This window comes from Rhopalosiphum maidis, chromosome 2 (assembly GCF_003676215.2).
Source record: "Rhopalosiphum maidis isolate BTI-1 chromosome 2, ASM367621v3, whole genome shotgun sequence".
Taxonomy (NCBI): Eukaryota; Metazoa; Arthropoda; class Insecta; order Hemiptera; family Aphididae; genus Rhopalosiphum; species Rhopalosiphum maidis.
In genome coordinates, this window is record NC_040878.1 from 67,257,065 (window position 1) to 67,280,568 (window position 23,504).

Below are 23,504 nucleotides of genomic sequence, written 5' to 3' on the forward strand. Positions count from 1 at the left end.
TAAAATACTTATAAATAATTTATTAGCTATATATACAAGTTTAATATTCGATGCTAATTCATAAATTATGACTGAAGATAATAATAATTATATTTTCTTTTTAAAAATGTTATTTTGTAATGACTCTAAATTATATAAAAAAAATATTTCACATTATAATTAATTTTATTATTAAAAAGAATCCCTGTCTGTATAGTGTATACTGTTAATAACTTAGATATTTTAGTTAAAACAACTTATATTTGGGAAAAAATGAATAGTGTTTACTATACAGTTTTTACAAATCACAAAATCGCGTATCCATGTGAGGTGGGACAGGACACCACCAAAATTATCTAAGAACCATAATATTCATAATTGACTAAAACAAACACCTACTGTTAATATATAATAATATGTAATGGTAAAAAATTATTGACGTGTTAACATATAACATACAATTATTTATCTCATGTATGACGCATAAAAAGTTAATAAACAAGCTAACCACGTATCATGTCGTTTTTATATTTATTATTGTACTTAAATATAAATTTATATATTCGTAAGAAATACGGAAATGACTAATTTCATATCTTCGTTGTTATTTTTTTATAGCGACCACTCGATAAGCACCCGGGTAGAACGGCTGGACGAAGCAATAATGGAAGCGTCCAGAGCACTGCAGGGAGAACCGAGTGGATTATGACAATACTCGGAGACGAGCTGCTGAGTACGTGTACCTCGGCGCAAACTGCATATACAATGCATAATAATACAACATAATAATATTATGTATACTTATTATTGTGATTGTTATAATAATTATTATTGTTTTTACCACTAAAATCGTTATTATTATACCGCGATTGTCATCCAGTGGTGTCTCTGCAGAGTCGAACAGACTTCTATGTACACGCGAGTACGACAAATAAGTCACGTCGGGTGCAAACTCGAGTTACTTCAGTTCGAATCAAGACACATTATGTCATTATACATTACATATTATGCTACACGCATACACACATATTTATACAATATTATGTGTTTCGAAGTGTACGTTAGCGAAAAATGTGTACAGTTATATAATTACGAGTTGTTAAGTTTTCATTTTTGAAACGCAGTAAAATTATATAATATACATTAAGAATAAATATTGAGTGTTGATTTAGATATAATATGCGAATGCGATACTATTATTATTATTATTATTATTATTATTATTATTACTATTATTATTACAATTAATATTATATTATATAATATAATAATAACATAAAATTGTACATGTGAACAATATATTTGAGCTTGCATATTTTGTACAATAATATAATTAATAATATATATTATATATATACATATATAATATTACGCACATTTTAACGAATAAAAATAAAGTATAGAACGCCGTTGATAATAAAAAAATTATATAAACGATTTGTTTTACTTTATTGTTGTTTTATTATATCTTCACTAAACGTAATATTTTCATTGCGTTCATTTTATTATACGTTATGTAGTAGCTAGTAATACGTAAATAGGATGCCACACAACGAGCACTCTCACATTATAATATATAGTACGTTTCGTAATATTACTACATAAATACACACAATCATAGGAGCACAGTAAAGTTAGGGTGTCCTAAAATGATTTATGTCCCACACAGATGTGTATTTCGACTCGTCCACAGCCTTCCAATTATTTCATACCCACTTAATTAAAACATATTACATTATACTATTGAATTAGTAAAATAGAAAATATTTCTATTAATAAAAAAAAAATATAATAATTACAATAATTCTGTACGTAATACGCTTTGATAACAATCATTTATTTATTAATTAAAATGTGAGTAAATATAATAATATATCAAAGTACATTTTTAAATAAAAATTTAAGAATCACGCCATAATTTTTCATTTTTCGTATAAAATAAATTATTCAGATAAACTGTAAGTGCTTAGATGAAATCTGAAGGTGCTAAGCACATAGCTGAAACCAACCTTCCTATATGTTAAAATACGATACTTTCTAATTTTTTTTCCACTATCAAGTGGACTAACAATTATGATTATACCAGGAATCAACCATTGAAGTAAGTATATTATATAGAATAAAAAGTCCAAATTCGCGGTGTTATCAAATTAAGTTAAATCAAATTTTGAATTACTTTTCAGTAATAATAATCAATATAGTATGCTTTGTCGCTTAAATTATCATGTGATTATCATTGACATGTATGATATATTCTTTTTGATTGAACAATAATAATTTTTTGTTTATATAATTATTATTTAAATACAAATATTTCAAATACTGAAAAAATATTTATAGCAAAAATTACTCAAATACTCTACCAGATTGAATGATATTATAGTACGGTAATGATTTGGTAGATTGTTATTTTAAGGCTGTCAAAATGTGAGTTAAACTATAATAGAACGTTTTAAATACACCCACACAAAGTCCCGGTACAACCGTATTACTTCTGATTGTCTAACCGTAGAATAGCAATATAATATAATACACACGATAATACATTTATTATATATAATTATTTTATTTATTATTTATTTTTTATTTTTTATTTATTTATATTATATTTTATATTATCATATTCATCAAATACCACTTGAAATATCCACTGGGCGCAATAGCGATATAATAATATTGCATACTTACCTAGCTTTTGAATATTTCTAGTTCCGTTCAGAATATAAAGTACAATACCTATACCTTTGTGTATGCCGTGCACTATCTGTATAGCATATTAGAATAATATATACAATATATTATGAGGAACGAGTATTATTATGATATCGGATAAATCTCAGTGTATAATACGAATAAAATGACGACGACGCTAATATATAGAAACTATATTATTGATTTATTTATAATCCCACTATGTACATATACGTGATGCGCATCGCGTATGAAAAATAAAAATAGCCCTGATAGAAATCAAACCCATACCTTCACTATAATAACACAGAATCGTGTTATAACAGCTGGTACACTATAAATATCAATTTAATAACTCGGACTTGGAAAGTTGGAAATGTTCCATGACATGGAAAGGATAAGAACTTTTTTTATATAATATATTATTATATACAGACTATAGCAATTTAGGAAACATTTCATATAATGACCGAATGTATGGACCAAGCATCAATGAATATTATAACATAATATATAGTTTTAGATAAAAATACGTATGTGTGTGAATACTGTATAATATACATTGGTTAAAAGATAACTATTTTTTTACTGGATCACGTATTTGAACTATTATTATACACAACACTTTATACGTACCTATGTGATTGTCAATAATTGTAGTTTGCTATTGATACTTACGTGTTATTACAAAAAAATGTTATGATCACTTACAAATTTACAAATATTTAGATTTTTAAGATTTTTAATAGCTAATAGCAGTTTATTCATATTCAAAAGTAGAATGCTTAAATATAAATTAAAATAATTTAATATAATATTAGTAAAATAATATCAAACCTTCAACAAACAATTTTTTATTAATAACCGTCTCGGCTTTTATTATTAAGATTATTTAGTGAGACAGTGAACCACATATTCGCAGAGTAGCACTCGAGCTACTTCAAAAATGTTAATACACAATTAAGCTTTAAATGCTTACAAATAAAAACATTTATTGGCTATTTAATATTTATATTTATACTAATTTTTGTAAAAATATTCTTCTCCACTTATATCTACAGAATAATCAAAAATTGACGTCTAAAATAAATATCAAAACCCTGTGTATGAAATTTTTCAAATAACACCTGCGATAATGCCTCAGTATGAGGCTTTGCTGCGAGTTAATATATAAACATTAACTCGATAATAAATAGGTAGAGTTAAGCAGGTAGCATACAAAGAACTGTTGACTTCAGAAAACTGAAATTTACATGGTATAATATGCTCACGTTGAAAATAATTGGTACACTCCTAAGTATAAATTCGTTGTAGTATCTCATCGTACATCGTTACACATATCATTATTGTTCATTTCAATCATTTTTGTAAGACAATGGTGCATCATACAATTTTTGGGTTATGCATCGTTTACGCATCGCCCGTTTACCTTACGTAAAATAATTATCTTACTTTATTTTTACATCAGTATATTAAATGATAAAACTAGAAGAGATAAGTTAAACATAAAATTGTAAGTTGTTTATTAATTTTCATCTAAAAACACCAAATTTAAAGATTGTATTATTTAAGTAGTGTACGGGTGAGTCGTAACATTCACATACCCATACATTTTTACCGCAATATAAACGTATGTAATATATATACATATATTAAAATAATAACTATTATTAAAAATTTAACTGAATAGTCCTTTTATTTTAATTTTAATGTATATAATTAATATTATATTAGGTATGTGAATAATAACAATTGTTAAATTTTCAAGTTAAAAACAATTCTGTCAACATGAATTGTACAATAATCTATGTACTTTTAAATATTTTTTAATATGTTAATACGCAAACTATGTACGGTATTTTTAACAGGTAAACAAACAATCCACAAATGATGACCGATGGATGTAACTACCAAAAAGGGTTTCACCAAGCATGCTTCAGACTCCTCCTTCGCTTTTTTCTTCTTATAAAGAATTTTTTCCAATTCTGATTTTTATAATTTTAAATAAACTAAAAAAAAGATTTGTTGATCTACTTAAGGATGAGTGTCACGAGGTATTTTTGTTTTTCAAACAGGAACCCCTTTTTTCTACTATCAAAAATATAAAAATTCAAACAAGTAATTTTTGAAATATTTAAATTTGTGTGCTGATAATGGTACATGATAATGGGTTTAGAAGATGTAGGGGATATAGTAATATGAACATTTTATAAATTCATAATTATCAATCAATATATAATACATAATTTATAAAAATGGTCCAAATTTAATAAATAATAGACCTGATATTGCATCTATTTTTTTTAAAAAACAATTTTTAAGCCTTTTATCCTAACTCCTAAGTATAAACATTTATAATAACTAAAAAAACTATTTTTTATAACTATTTTGAATTAGGTACATCTAAGTTTTTAAAAAAAATATGTAATAAATAATTTACAATAAAAACTAACTGTTTAAGTTTTCGTTAAAGAAAACATTTAAAAAAAAATGAAAGGTCTATAAATAAATTTAAAAATTCCATTAATCAAAGTTTGTATAAAAAATTATTAAAAGAAAAAATGTGGGTAAGCATGATTTATGTAATACTTTGTATTATAAATTATACAGTGGGAACGTCAATTATCGGCACTAATTGTGACTAAGGGGGTTACGGTTATAATCAATTTATATTTTATACAGATTATAAAACAATGAGCATGAATTTTAATGTCTTAAATTGTGATATAAATATAAATAAAACTAACGTACTGTGTGTAGAATACAATACTTCATACTGTATCAACGTTTAAGTATATGATAAAATAAACATATATGTATTGTTAAAAATACGTATAACATAAATCATTTAAATCAAAACTTTGAAAATATAAAATAAAATAAATTTTTTTTTTTTTAATATTTCTTAATGCTCATTATTGACGCTCCACTGTAATTATTATAAACAGCATAATACTCAAACTATATTATTGGTAGTAATTCAGTATACTAATATACCATAATATTACTGTCCGACAACGCACGAATATTTATCTTGATCGATAATTTTAGGATGTGGGTATAAAATTGGTAAGAGCCTTTTTCAGCGTCCGGCACGGCGGTAGGGTAGGTACGGTTGTTACGCAAAACGATTGACCTTTACACGCGACCGGGTGGCGTTTATTACACTGTAAAGAGAGGGAGTGAGTAAAAAAACCCGTTAACCTTTTCGAACCAACAGTATAATATAGCGTGAAACACACACACACACACAAATATATATAAAATATTATAGTAATATATGAGTTTGAATAGCAACTACAGTTCCGCAGCAACCTTTACAGCCGATTTTAGCCCGGCGTTTTACGTTCACGACACGACGCACATCGTCATATATCATATTATTGTTATTTATTTGTATAGACACTGGTGCACTATCGTATAAACGGCAATAATGACGTACGCTAATAATTGTGTATAGGCTACGGCCAAATATTATAATACGTACACGAACCTAACACTGAATACAAATATTGTATATATCCTAACAATATATAGTATATACGCAAGAGACGGTCCCTCTGGAATTTTATACACCACGTATTCTCCAGCTGTAATGTTTCGTTGGTAATGTCAATACGGCGTTTTCTCCATTACTGCCGTTTCACGATGAATCAAAATAAATCTTTACCAGTTCACGAATTTATATAGCTCAGCAACCATAAATCCCGGGAAAACAACCAATAGGTATGCCATTGAAAAAAAATAAGACGCGCAAGTTTGCTTTCGTTATGTTTATTTTTTGGTTGCAAATAAATGTAGCTTGTGATTTGTGTGCGTTTATGGTGTTTATGGCAAATTACCGTCAGTTAGTGTCGAAATGGTGACCTCGCAACAGAAAGCTTTTACGTCCTTCGTTTAAGTTAGTGCGAATCGGCCATTATCGAGTGATATTGAAAATTTGTAATATACAAACATATATTATAAAACATGAATATTTTAAGGATAATTTTCATCTTACTCTACATCTAGTATTTTCATTTAAAAAAAGAAACTTTAACTTGCACTCTGTTTATTCCTGTGTTCACGTGTGATACTCACAAGTATAAAGGCAATTCTATAATCATAGAAATTTAAACATGATTATTTAAAGGTAATAGGTATGAATTATAACTAGGAAACAGATTTAAATATTGTAAAAAACAAGAAAAATTCCTTAAAAAAATATAATTTAATGCACTCATAACAGAATTTTTTTTTAAAAATGCAAAAATTATTTTTAACATTGAAATATTTGCTTAATTACATAAATTCTTATTCTTAGATATTAATTATTCATACATCATATTTCGTATTATTCACATGAATAATGTATATGTGTATATACCTAAGTGTCTACACATATTGCGTCACATTTATTTGATCGGCAAAAACATAATAAATAATAGAAATAGAAATACCTACGAAATATTATATTCAATAATATTATATAATAATATTGAAACGTTTTCAAAAATTAAAAATAAAAAAATAAAGTACCTATTAGTTACTTAGTTAAAATGTGATTCGCAATATTATGTTGTACCTATTAAATACAAGTGTTTAACCAGATTAAACAATTAATGTTTTCATATTTAATTAATTATTATTTTAATTTCATAATTTATTATAAATAATTTTTCAATAATTGTCATTCGAAAGTTGTATTTGTTATTAATAGAATTAATAAAGTTTATTAATAATAATATTTTTTTAACATTTAACATTTAAAATGTATACCTATATAATTTAAAATATTTCAAGTTGTAACTCAAGTTTAGCAGTAGGGGGTGGAAATAAACCATTTTTAAATAAACATAATTTGCTTTCAAGTTCCGATAAAGTTTCATAGCTTCTAAAAGTAAGGTCGGTATGTACAGTACTATAAATGTTTCTGATCCTCCTTTATAAATTCCTAGACATGTCGCTGGTCGTCTCGTCAAATGGTCACACGGTCGATAACATTATAATACCGGTTGAAATAGTCCATTTTCTCGTTAAAGCAATAGTATAGTAGCAGTCACAATATATAATATCCGCTTGGCTTATAATTTAATAAAAATATTATTTCACCATTCGCCACGTTACTTAAATATAGCATTACGGTTTATATTCGACTGTAGACTGTAGTTACTTTTATTATTTATCATTACCGTGCAGGGTTGGAAATAAGACCTTACATAAATCAAAATGTTAGCGATTTATTATCTGTTACTGTGGACTATTGAAGAGAAAAGTTTGAGTAGGTATAGTAATTTATTCAATCCTTGTTTTTCTATAAAGTGAACTAAAAATAAATATGAAAAAATGTATAATTAACTCTTTGTTGCTAATACGGACACTAAATTCTTAACTATGATTATACACGCGTTTGGATCACTAATCAATATACTGGACAAGATTAGACGAAAAAATAAAAATCAGACTAGCGTTCTTCACAAATTAGGCAATTTAATTCAATCTTTCAAACCTTTATTTAATACGATACGAGAACACAATTTATTTTATAGCTAAACTATGCTAAATGAAGTCCTAACTAGTTATTATATACATAATCGTAAAAAAATATAAATATGACATTTAATAAAACGCACAGTACCTACATATAACTTCAATATTAAACTTTTTTGATTAGACAAATTTTGTCACACAACGTCCTATAATGCGTCGCCTATTATTGGTCATCGCGGCGATCAATCAGCAACGAAGATAGCTTCAGTAATCCCATCACATACGATAAATCTTTTTCACGTTTTAGTATTCCGCACGTACATCGGTCGACTTATTCCGGAAACATTTCAGACGGTGACGTGACGGGCTCTACTATTTCGTCACGTCATGTTCTACGCTACGCAATAACACAAGATAACAAGAAGACGCGAACTGCAGCAAAAACCCACAGTGTCTGCGAAAATAATAGGATCCCGACGAAAGACCTATACGAATATCTGGCAGGCTATAAACCTCGAGTATTGCGTATGACTGAATAAACGGTATTTAATCCAAAAAATAATACAACAAATAAGTACAACATGTAAACGTGACACATATATACAAAATTATACACAATATTGTTACCTGTGCTATATATAATATATTATATTATAATAATATCTCTATCTCATAATATCAGCTCACAAATATGGACTAAACATATTATGTAGCAGGTTATGACTTATAGAGGATGGTGCGCACTATTTGTTTTCCTCTAACACTCGGGCAACAAAGCAAATTTGCGTTAATCGAAATCAACCTTGGATTGTTGACAGTAAATATTAGAAAGTAAATTGACTCGTTATCAAACTTAAAATCAAGAACTTTATCTGTGTTTGTACGTTGACTTTTTTACGATATTTCAATGTTTAGAAAAGTTATAAATATGCTTCTTACATAAAATATTACTATTTAAATTTCCCATGTATCGCAGAAGATTTGTATTGCCATAAAAAAGCTTGCACACAAAAACAAATAATGTTCTTAGTATTTTAGTATTTTTTATTATTTTATCATTTTTTTATTTTTTATTTTTTACAGCATATTTTTATTTTATATTTTGAAACAAAATACTTCGCAATATTTTAGATTAATATATACAAGAATCAAATGTCTAGGTATAACTGTATAAGGGTATTTATCCCGTGAACAACGTTGATCCGCATCGTCTCTACTGCTTGAGTATATCAAAACTTAATTATCGGGCACAAGGAATTTTCGTAAGCTGTAAAAGTATCATCTGTGTCCAATTTTCATTCAATCAAAAATTTTATGGGAAACTTTTTATCTTTTTTACAACCCCAAAAATTGTTGGTAAACAAAATATGCATATACACTTCACGTGGTATTAAGTATACCACTAATCTAACCTATAACCCATACGTACTTAACCAGTAGTCCATGGACCTTTTGTGACAACTATGAAAAAAATAAATGAATTTGTAAGTACAATTTTCCTATGGAAAAGAAGATTTCAATCAGAAACTTAAAGAAACTTTCCAATCTGCACCATATCTTATTTTTAAAACTATAATAATAATTATCTGTGTTTAATAGACAATTGAAATCATTTTACAGCGATTATATTAGAACCTAAAGAGTATACATTTAACAAAATTAATCATAATTCAGTGTTACAAATGATGTTATTTATTAAAAAAAAAAAAACAATTTTAAAGATGTGTTCCTCAACGAATGTACCTTTCAACTGCATTAACGAAACGTTCTGAATAAAGGTATTTTTCAATTCTATGAACTATTTGAGTTCTATTATTATCAGAAATAAATTAATTGCACTCTAGGGCCCTTGTTATGTTCAATATAAAAAAAAATATATGTTTCTAAATATAAATATGAATATTCAATTTAATTAACAATTTTCCTGGTAATAAAGCAAGAAAAAAGTTTTTTTTAATTTTATTTTAAAATAATTATAAACTGTTACATTTTTGAAAGCCAGTCACTAGCATTAATTGTTTTACTGCTCCGTCGTAATATTTTGCCATGCTCTTTTGTACCTAATTTAAAGTAATACACATTATTATACTCTGAAAATTGTCATCAACTTAATATTGATAAAATGTATACTTCATAATGAATTTATTATAATATTAATTTGCAATTGCATCTTGATTTAATTTTAATGTATGTCTCCTTGAACCCTTGGTATTCAATAATATATATCGTATGAAATACTGTAATAGGTAATCGTTGACGTACTTATATGTGCCTTATGGTATGAATGTACACATTTTATTAAAAAAAAAAATAGGCAAAACAAATAAGATATGTTGGTGAGTGGACATTGGACAGATTCTTCACGAAAATGTTGTGTACTGCGGAGGTGTAGTATAATAACATAAAAGTATTGTCTTTAAGCGCATTTTTCCTCAGTCTGGCTTTGTAAGTAGGTACCTACCAATTTACCAATATTCTTTCCGATCGATGCAAGGTTAAGAATAGACTATTAGACGGTTGTCGATTATTTTCCATCGGTTCACTGTAGTAGTAACCGTTAGTAAAAACGTCTTCGGTGAGCGACAGTAGAGCGTGAATTTACATTTATAATATAATCTCGTTAAAAAAGAATTTAAAAAATTAACGTTTTAATATAATATAATAAAACTCGTTATAATTACAGTAATTACACGTTTCGAGAATATTCAATGTAATAATGCGAACTCTCCCTCGTAGTTATCTTCGCCCTACACTATGCATACACTCCGAGTCTCCGAGATATTTCTCTCTCAAATAAATAAACCTGTTTGATTTGTGTGTATGTGTGCAGACGGCGGCGCAGACTGCAATATCCGAAGGGTGGCATAAGTGGCAGCATCAATGGCGGTGGTTGGTCGGGACTCGGGATGATACTATATAAATACATATACATATATGAGTGTGTGTGTGTGTATATGTGTATACATAGATGCACAGTGGCGGATGGGGGAAAAAATAGTCTCCTCTGTGTCGGGCCCCGGTCCAAAAAGTTCTCGTGCACACTAAATCCTCGACAGCCCTGCCATCGCCGCCACCGTCGTCGTCGCCGCTTTCATAAAGTAGAAATCGAATTTTCGCTATGACCTCCTTTTATGTGCGCGCCGCCGTCGCCCTCCCGCCGACCACCGCAGCGTACGCTATTATTTTATACAGAAATTCGGCTCACGCGCTTATTATTATTCATAAAAAAATAAATAAATAATAATAATAATCATAGTAAAAATATAAAACAAAAAAAAAACGCAAACCACTATACGTCGTATATTATAATATTAAAAGGAATCGGATAGAGAGAACCGGGGTGATATATATGACGACGACGACGACGGTGGCGACCATGACGATTCTTTTGTTACGAATCATTATCGCTGCTAGATCGTCTTAAATGAAAATGAAAAAAACACCAAAAATGTATTAATTATGCATAATCCGAATTTGCCGACAATGGTGGCGTCCGACAACCCAAGTTTTATACAATATATTACATCGCACAAACGACAAAAATCGGAAATTATACTTTATGTACATAAATTTACGCGTGTGGTATTCTAAATGGAACTCCCGACGTAATTGTTTTACGATTTTAATATTTCTGTTTTGATATTTTTCTATTTTTCTTCCTCGTGTGTGTACGTATGAATTTATTTTACATAATATTAGATACGTTTTATAGGTAAAATTTTCACTGCTGGAAGTAATTTATAAATTAATAATTTATTTCCTATGATAAATAAACTGAAATTAATAACAAAATCCAAATGAAAAAACACATTCACTGCAATAGATAAAACTACAGTGACGATAAAATGGATAAACCTTACACGCAAATCTAGGTAAGGGGTTGTTCCATTATGTCATAATAATAATATACGTTGTGATAGGTAGGTAGATTATCGTGAATACATTAACTCTTTGGTGTAAAATATACAGGCATAATTATTTAGGTATGCACGGCATAAGATAGGTTTTGATACTACGTCGATAAGATGGGGCAACACTCAACGATACCATTAATCAATATAATATATGCTGTATAATATACCAATTATAAAATACACATTTTATTACTAACCTCTAGATTAATAAATTGCACGAATTTTAACTTAACATAACTAAAATAATATTGACAGTTGATAATTTCTAATTAATATAAATTTATAAAACATGTTCGTAGTATTCTCTAATTATACTCAAGATTTACATACACACATATAATTCTCGCTTTCTTTCAATCTAGTTCAAGATTATTGCTTTAAACAGAAGAAAATACAGTAGGTCTCTAGTGGGTCAAAAACCACTGTAATAGATGTATTAAATTTAAATTCGAAGATATATCATTGTAAACGAAAAACAATTCTGAGCAGATCTACAGTGTATCACTAAGAATATTTCATGATAATATGTTTTTGATATAACTTAATTTTTGTATTATTTTAATAAAATAATTTAACAAATTACAAAAACATTACATTTATAAATGTTTTTAATATTTAATTATTATAATAATATATATCTATACCATACTATATTATTGTTATTAACTTTTGAGTCAATATCACTATACTTTAAAACAATGTAAAACCTATAAATTCATGGAATAAATAGAAATTATCCATAAAATAATAACATATTTTGAAAATTTCATTGCATATATTAAAATTCATAATATATCTAAGAGTTCCCACAAATAATATTTTTAAATTATAACAAAATAATGAATAAATGTACAAAGTACATGCTATATCCAATTTTTTACAAGAGCCACCCATGAAAATTGAAAATCAAAGCATTTTTACGGCTCAAAAGTTATGATAGACACAAAATTTAAATGCTCATACAAAATTAATTTGGCTATACGGTAGATATTTATGTATATATATATATAGCTTAAAAAACGTATAAAGAACCTTATTGTTAATTATCAAATCTTAGATATAAAAACATTACATTTTTCTGTACTTCTAACTACAAAATAATTTTATACTTTTAGCTATTTTTATGAATTCTGTCAAAATTCGAACTTAAAATCCATTTAAAAAAATATAATGAATATAGATTTATGATCATTTTTAATTAAAAAATTAACAACTTATAAGAAGTTTTGTATTAAGCTTATTTTAATCAGCTAATAATTAAATAATTTTTAGTTAAAATTTTCAAAATAAAAATTGATAAGTAGCTCAAACATACTCGAAGTATTTTTAAATAGTAGTTATTGTAAATATCAATTGATAAAATAAACATGAACATTCTGAGTATCTACGGTTATTAGTTTTTGAGTTGCACCAAAAAGTCAAAATTGATTTTATTGAAAATTGGATTTGCATAAAAATTTTTACACGTTTCCGAATATTTACGATTCGATTTCCATCTAATGCGCTTCGGCGTATACTTATATACTAACAAACAAATACGTGTATATTATATTATATAGTTTCGAAAGACGCGCGGAGTTTAATTTAATCGCCAAACGCACAAAATCAGCGAGCGCCAACATTAAACAAGTTACTTTTCGAACAAACAATATAATATCGACAAGGACGCTCGCTAAAAGGTCGACCCCGTCACAATTGTTTCCCGTAAAACTATATATATATACATATATATATATATATATATACATATATATATATATAAATATATATTTGAATTTATTACACCTCTCCCTCGCTAATAGTACGGTTATTGGGCTGCGCGCCAAAAGCGAATAAAGTCGGTCGTAGAAATAAACGCACGATAATTCGTTTTACGCCCCGCCGTGTCATCGTCATATCCCAATGGTCGACGACGGTTCGATACAATAAATAAATAATAATATCATAATAAATTATTTAACATTAAATGTTATGTAGTAGGCCAAATTTAAACAAGTGCAACACTATCACCGTATTCTGGCTGACGGTGATGTTAAAAATGCCGAAAATTATAAGCGTTTCCAGATATATTTAATTATGTTCAATTAAATCTGATTACTTTTTTCTTTAATTTTTCTGTTTTATATTCAAAAAATATTAAAAAAATAAATAAATAAATATGAACATTAATTTTAACCTATATTTGAATCAAGCATGAATCTGTTCACACCATCATACCATACAATTCGGTATTGACTCATTTATTGTTAATTAATTATACACAATGACTTTTTATCATGAACCACACATTATTTCAAAAACTATAAACATTTTTGAAAATAATTGTTAGTAATAAAAAATCAAAGCATGTCTAGATTCAATGAAATTTTCAAAATACTTGTATTTAGACAAATTTAAAACTTTTTATAATAGTTTTTGAAATTAATAAAAATATGTCACATAATAATAATAATAATTTGTTACTTGTTACTTGTTCATATAGCTATAATAAAGTAATAAAACAAAAAACGCGAGAAACTCGTTTTAAAGTCGACGAAAAACGTAAACCGTTTTCGTAGCTAATTCTTATAATTTTACTAGATCAATCAGTATTCAGTACGGATTAAAAGTTGTAATGCAAATTGAAAATACGTCTAAATCCGTATGATGTGTATATGATAATATTAGTGACAAAACATAAAATCAACATCGCACATCCAATTTTCACACATTAACAGGAGAAATTAAAAATAAATACATATGTTAAATACAGGAATAGATAATACTGATAAATATGGTCTAAAAAAACTTTAGAACCATCTAATAGGGAGATCAAAAAGTTAAAAACAGAATAAATTTATGGTCATTATAATATTATTGCAAGAATAATTTTAATTTTCGGAAGTAAGAAAATAAGTCTAAAAAAGATGTTAGGTACACAATATGTTTAGTTGATTACAATACACTAATAAAATATCTCCAGTAAAATAGGCAATATAGCTGCTGACAGACAGCATCCGCTCATAATCATAATATGCAATATGTACAATGATTTATGGTTAATTCAAATTTAACACATCCATCACTGTTTGAGTTTCATATTGACATTTTTTTACATATAAAAATACTCCAAATAACATTCTGTTTCAGGGTATGAAATTAAAAATGTATGTTGTCGTACAAAAAGTTAAAAAGTTAAATATAACATTGTTAAGAAAATATTTTTTGTTTTTTATTACTTACAAATTATAATTATTAAATAATGTAAACGAACATTTTCAAAAATGTTAATAATTTTTGAAACTATGAGCAGCGTGTGATAAAATAATTACTTATGTGGTGTTTTTGGCAAACATCTATTCAATCAATTATATTACTAATTAAATATATATATATATATATTATTATTAGCAATACAAATTTATAATTAATGCCATTAACTTTAGAGACTAACATGGCGTGGTTTACGCTCAGAGTCATGTACAAAAATTGATTATTGAATTAAATTTTAACATAGCCATTACAGTTGCCTACTCAATACGAGGTATCTACATTAAAAATCTACTATACGCGCGTCTATACAGCAAAAAAAAATAGTTCTCCGATTTTAATTTATACTTGTACCAAACTCAATAACTCTACTCATGTACAAAAAAAAAAAAATATTTTGAATTTAACATTTGTAATACAAGCCTAAGCGGCAGTAAGCGCACAATGTTTAGCTTAATTAGATATTAGGATTTTAACCAAAAATAAACTAAAAACACTAGGTATACCTTTGAAAACAAACAAAATCCAACCGAGATTATCTTTCAACTCCGAAACACCAAAAATATATAATTTAAATCGACCCGCACGTACACAGTATAAAATATTATATCACTATAATACAAAACTTCACATAATATACTTTAATATATTATGAATTGTGTAATGTGTATACGAGCACCCGTTTAAATAATATTACAATGACAACTTGACCGCCAGATTAACCACGATCAGAGGTATACAGTGTACAAACCAGTATACAGGATGTCAGAGTACAAAACAAATTACTGACTAATACCTAAACATTTTTATTCTCATCATTGTATTTACGTTTTTTTATTATTCATAAATATTAATAATAATTTATTGTATTAAAAACAAAATTAAATTTATGTTATAACAAAATTGCAGTTGATTACATAATAATTATCAGTTTTTTCCTTAACACTCTGTATACCGAGTTTTGTGTATACATACCAACCCAAGGAAATGATTATAGTGTCGGGTAGGTGCTCGGGCGGCAAGGTGGGGCCGACGGTAGAGGGCTCGTTAGGGTTTACGATATGGAAATGGGTACGCGAACATTTATTAAAGGCCCGAAAACCGATGCCGAAATATATGATACATGTACACGCATTAATATATTTCGTTTGCGTGGCTGTTAGGACTAAGATATACAATATACCTACAAGCGACTGGTGTTATTACGTGGATAAAAAATTAATGATCATCGTTGTACTATTTTACTACCATCGTCGCGTCATTGAAAAAAACCCGTATTTTTGCTCAAAACACAACATATTGATAATTTTTACTAACCAATTTAAAATAATAATATTATATAAACAACTAACTAACACAATCTTATTTATTAACAATACCTAATTGACTAAATTTATCGTATAATAATTATTGGTAAACATTTGATGTGACGCTAGGTAAAATTTGTTTAAACTCATATAACTACTTACACAGGGATATTTGACAGTAATCTTTAACAATAAGGCGTATAAAAGATACCTACTTAAATTGGTTACATTTGATACTTTTAACAATTAATCAGTTCGTCATTTTGAAATAAAATCAAAATTCAAATCGTAACAATTTGTGTTATAACTTTATTCAGCTTTCATAAAATATATTTCAACATAATATTACATGAATAACAATTAAACAATTGATGATGTTTTATATTATAACATGTAAGTTATAGTTAATTTGAATAATAAAAACTACACAATTGTTGATATAATATACTATATATTTATTATTTAATAATAAACTCTATATAAAATAATAACATTTACCAATTACAGAATACAGATATTATACAAACATATAAAAATCTTTTTTAAGAGAATTTATTTGAGTAATACTCTGTAAGTTCAAACATTTTAAATACTTTGCATACGGTTAATTTATTAAAATTAATAATATTAAAGATAATATTAGATGCCATTTGTATTTGATTATTTTTACTTAATAAAACTTATAAATTATAAACTATGGTTAAGATTTACATGCTTTATAAAACCGAAAAATATTCTCTTAAATATACATTCATATACTGCAAAAATCTCAAAATATAATTGTATTGTGGATTTGTTATAATTACAAAAAAAAAATTAAAATATTTATTTGTAAAAAATAAAATAGGCCAAAAATGTATAAAATACGATCATAATAGTTGATATATGATAAACAAACAAAATATAAACATTTTTTAAACATTGACACAAAATAAAACTTAAATCAATCTATAATAAAAACAAAAAAATTTAAAAAAAAAATTAATTGAGATGTGATGACGTATTTGAACATTTTACAAATAAACAAAAATACGACCTAAAACTTTTTAAAATAATAAATTATAAAGTTATCTTCGAAATCTCCAAAATATGCAAAATAAAAATAACATACTTTTAATCTCCAGTATGTAAAATAGATTTCCATCTCATTTAGCCAGCCATATTTAGAACTTACAAAAAAAATATGCAAAATACTAAAAATCATGATTCTATTTATAACACTGCTAAGTATATATGTGTATCCAAAATTGAAATAATTTGGTAATTTATTTATTATACTTATATATTAAAATATAATACTCTAGTTCAAATTCCTGCTAGGGGCTCCGTTGCTAGTTCCTAGATGGATGATAACCTAAGAATTTTAGCAACACACATACGGATACAGTATATATACATGACACAACATACCCACCTAACTATAATCGTCGAGATAAAAATAATAAAATTATCTCCAAACATAAAAATAAATTCAAATTTCTGTTTTAAGTAATACAATGTTTTTAGTTAGGTTTTTATAATAGTATCGTTTATATTAAAAAAATCAATATTTTTTACTAAATTATTTACTACATAAATATATTTATATTCATTTATTTGTAAGTTATAACTCATAATTTCTAATGAATTGAATGTAACTTGCTACATATAACTAGGGCTAGGATTTCTATGCAATAAAAGATTGTAAAGTATGCATTTTATTTACCAAAATATGCAAAAACAATTTTTTTAAATATTAGTTAATATTATTACATGCTATTATTAAATTATGTTTTTTAAATTTTCAAATGTGAACGACCGGCAATTCAATCAAAGATTCATATTGGCTGGAACTCCTTTCCACATTACACAATGTTGTTGGAGCATATTTAAATAACGTGATTTGTCCCGGATTTAAAGTAATAATACCATCTTTTTCTTCAGTTTTATATTCACCGTTTATAATGTTACACATTTTTAAAAATGTTTTAAATCCCTTATTATTCTTTAGTATTAAGTTCATTTTAGTTTTGATAGGTGGTATATTTACGATAATTCGACAAATAAACCGATAATTATAGATGTTCATTAAATAAATACCATTTAAAATTAACAAGATTCTCAAAAATGTATATATATATATATATGAATTGCATGAATGATGTTCAAAATATGCAAAAAAAAAAAATTGTACTATTTAATCAAGAATAAGTCAAATCGTAGACATAAGTGACAGCTAATCAATTTGGACTTAAAGAAAAATCATGCAAATGCATAGAAATTCTAGCCTTATATATAACGATAATACTATAAACTATACCAAATTAAACTGAATAAATAACATTTATATTTATAACTTATAAGTAAATAGATACAAAAAAAATTTACCTATCTTGTAATTTGGGAGCAGCTTCAGTACTTATTATAACCTAACAAGCCTTGCTATAAATAAAATATGAAGTTAATTATTTAAATTCCAGTTCCAAAACAATATAGTCACGTACTACCACAGAAAGGACATTTTTAATTTTATTTTTTAAAGTCGAAGACCAATACCATTTTAAAATATTATTCACTACATTATGGACTATAGTAGTCGTATATTTTCTTAAATTTTGAGAACTCTTATTCTAACTCATACTTAAAATATATCCGTGCGCATATAATTATTTATTGTAATAGTTTTGTTTGCAAGTAAACGTTGTGCTCGCGTGAAAATAGTACGCATAATATAATATATAACTATTATAAAGTTTCGTTTTACAAACGATATCAATATAATGTATATTACATTAAACACACGACTATATAATATGCAAATAACAAATTGTTTTTTACTCTTAACGGTAATTTAATATTTTTATTTTTCATACTTTTTCAAACCTCGCAAAATTACAAAAGCACGATTAAAAAAAAAAAATACTTTTACTTGTTTGTTTATATACAAATTAGCGTCGTGTTGTGAAAAGATTAATTTCGTAACGCCCTTTAAACTTTTAAACATATTTTAGAATTTCACTTTTTTCTTAGTTAACAATACAGATACGCCCCGCTGGGTTCGAGTGAAGGATTATACATGCGTCAACAAGTTGACGTGTAGATATTAGTATACAGATTACAGAGGAGTAACTCACCAAACATGCTGACCCCTCATTTTTTCCTTAAATAATAAATTTATTCAAATTCTGATTTTTTAAATTTTTAAATATATTTTAAAGCCATATTTTCAAATTATTAAGACTTTTTTTTTGTACTACATAATGATTAAGGAGTATTTTAGTTGTAGCAATACAAACTTAAATTTTTTAATACATACCACCTTTTTTCGCTGTACTGACTGAAACATTTTGCTGGATTAATATTATTACCAAAATGATTAAATCAACTTATTCCCCATATCTTCCAGATCCATCATCATACTACACAAAGTTTAATAAAAAAAATACTCGTTCAAACTATGATTTTGATACATCAACATAAAAATTTTCAGAAAAATTATCCACTAAATATTTTACTGTAATAAAAATGGGCTCTCCTTTTAAAAACAGAAGTTTGTATCTCCACGCAAAACAACAGGTAGTACAAAAAATATCAATAATTTATTTAAAGTATAATATTTAAAAATTCCAAGAATCAAAATTTGATCAACTGTATTAGTAAAAAATAAAAAAGGCCATGTTTTATGAATCATTCTGTATAAATATAAACCACATTTTCGCCTTGACTTAAAAAGAGTGTAGGTAGGTATAGAACTGTTTTTGTCGAAAAATCCTCATTATCACGTGTGCATATAAAATAATATGTATAGGTAGTATGAGTTATACGACAATACGATAATAATATACCTATGCATGTTATTTGAATTCGTATATTAAACATTATAGTTGCCATTTCTTTTTTACTTAATATATAATTTACACCTTGTTGCACGTCAATTTATTATAAAATATTAAATGGAATTCGATTCCATTCGCCATCATTAAAACCAACACCGTGTAGCACCACTCAAATACCTGCAAGCTATCTTCTATTCGAGTAAAAAAATGTGGGTAAACAGGTGGCATTATTTTAACTACTGCCATAATAAATTCGTTATCTTGATCAATTTTTGATAGAAAAAATCTAATGTTTTACGATTTATTTATCATACCTAATGACATTTTCATTTTTTTTAATCCAGTTATGTGTTTTTAATATTCTAAAACGGAATGTTTTTATGAAAATTTCCACGTTAACCAAATATTGTAATAATAGTTTTTATCCTAAAACATTAAAATTTCATTAACGATTTACCAATAATAAATAAAGGCAAGGTTTAGAAATATATGTTACGCACTAAACCACATATGTCAGTCTTAAATGTTTAATATATAACATTTTTTATACGATATCCAATATATTTTATACATTTAACAGTTTTAAAAAAAAGTATTCTGTTTAACAACAGGAAATAAAACTTGTGAGTTTTTATTAAAAAAATATGATAAACATTTTTTTTTTCAAAATTGAAATATTGATACTTACTCAAAATGATAGTAAAACAATTTTATTTAAGATATAGAAATTAAATTTATATTATTAAAATAACTGTGGATACTGCAGTATATATTGTATTATACACAGTATAGATTTACTTATTCGGGGGATAACCACTGACCATATTATAATCCATATTGCATGAAAGTGAAAAAATAAAGTGATAGAAAATCATGAAAAATTCGATTATAATACTTTATGATTAGCACATACTAAATACTTATATAATATTATTTCAAAACTATTCCTATAGTCACACCAATATATATATTTTTCATATTCAAACATTATTTTATCGAAAAACTACTCGCAGAATTTTTACATTTTAATTACATAATAATATATAATAGTAAGTATAATAGTGGTATAGGTATATACAATATATATACACATTTTTATATACTGCGTGAATACATTATAAACGTACTTGCACATATTATATGTTTTATGCATTATCGAGAAAACATTCAAAGAAAGTATCAAAATTGAAAATAGCCGTCGTTTGACCCTGCAACGCCCCAAAACCATCAGAGACGTACATTTCGGTTACAAGCGCAGTACATACGAAACTCTTTAAAGACAAGAACAAACATATTGTTAAAGCTAGTGTATACTGTTATACATGTATAATGTATATAAATATATGTATGCGTAATATACACTACGTATAATTGTTAATCTATTTAAAAGGTTTTTTACCCGCAACGGCTGTCGTGCCTTCATTAGCCTCTATATATTATGCGCACATAATGTATCGTACGAAAACTTTGCACACTTACCGTACGCGAATAATTCACTTGATATATTTTATCATTTGAATGTGGTGGAGGCAATGATGAAGACAAGGTGTCTAGTAAATTAGACAAGCGTCGCAAAATTAATTATTTTTAATCGACATTATGCATATCACATTGCATTTATAATAAATAATGTTATACGTAGCGTAGCCACATAGGTATACTTGTTCCATACGTGAATGTAAATATGCAAAGTCAGGTCATATACCTACTACCTACTATATGCGGTGTTCGTAAGTCATTTAAGAAATCGACACACCTAATATAATAATACATTCTATTCGGTAGGTATATAGAGGTACGCGGTTCGATTAAAAATCGTGTTAGACAAAATTGGATTAAAAACGGCGGAAAAACGATTTTCAGAGTAATAAGGCCCAGGTGGTTTTGTAAGCTCGACACGCCCGAACGAGTTGCGTATAATAATATATAATATACAATACGCGAGACAAGAGCACAGAAAATAATGTTCGTATTCCCGAGATCCGCTACACAATTATGGAATACGCGTCGTCGTTCTGGTATGCGATCACGGGGTGCAACATAATAATAGGGTTTTTGTTTTTCGAACAAAAATTCCAAAGACGCGCATCGCTCTTGGCTTAACACCGCGAGTTTCACTGTTTTGTTTAGCGATTATACTTTAATAATTTAATAATATTATTCACTCTTCTTTCTACACCTATTATACGAACAAAACCGACAATATACAAACGTTAAAACGGCGACAGATTTAAATATATGATGTAATAATTTTAACGCATAATAGAATATGATAATTCTTTGTACGGCGGTAATGATGTGGTATAATTAATCGTATTATACAAATTAGAATCATGCGTGTTGTTAATAAACGATGAGCCACCAAAAAGACCTAAAAATATCACTAAAATTAAAAATAAGTGAATGACTTAAAACACCTAAAATTATCAAAATAACCTTTTAAAAATCAATTATAGTACTAAAATAACATTATAATAAGTATTTAAATCTATCATAAAAATTATAACCCATGCTCCTCAAACCCCACAATTGAAAATTGGGTCTTCCTTCAAATACATCCATATTTATTTCGTATATTATTCAATAGATTAGAGATATAAGTACCCGTTCTGAATATAATATTCTAAGACTACAAAAACCAATTGGTTAAGTATAAAATAGTCTTATCTTAATAAGTAAATACTTTAAATCCCGAATTCTGCATCATACATAAAATATGTACTTATAACAGCATCAATCTCGCTATCAGTGCTAAATGGTCCTCCTGTAGTTGCAGGATCCTTAAGTAAGTATATAAAACTGCAAATTTTATAATAAAAATTCAACGCTTTACATTTTAAAAATCTTCAGAAACAATACACAGAAGCCGACTGCATAATTTGCTTATTTTAACACTTACCTATTACGTTATAAAAATGATAATATAAAACGCCAAAAAAAACCACCTGGTAGAAACTGTTAGAATCACGCTTGTTGACATTTCTTCAAAATATTTTAACACTACTTATCGTCGCCCATCTTGTCAGTATTTCAATATTTCATGCATGCTCTTTGAAATTGTCATGAACTTCTTCCATCCA

The 23,504-nt window shown here is 26.8% G+C and overlaps 1 protein-coding gene across 1 annotated transcript in view; it reads left to right on the forward strand.

Moving 5' to 3' along the window:
* The window catches only part of LOC113552752 (protein tipE), a 58,813-nt gene extending 57,646 nt beyond the window's left edge, over positions 1 to 1,167 (forward strand). The window contains exon 2 of the mRNA XM_026955655.1: positions 598 to 1,167. Within this exon, the coding sequence (XP_026811456.1) occupies positions 598 to 688 (91 nt within the window). The 3' untranslated portion in view covers positions 689 to 1,167. The remainder of the gene's footprint in view (positions 1 to 597) is intronic.
* Positions 1,168 to 23,504: the final 22,337 nt, after the last annotated feature.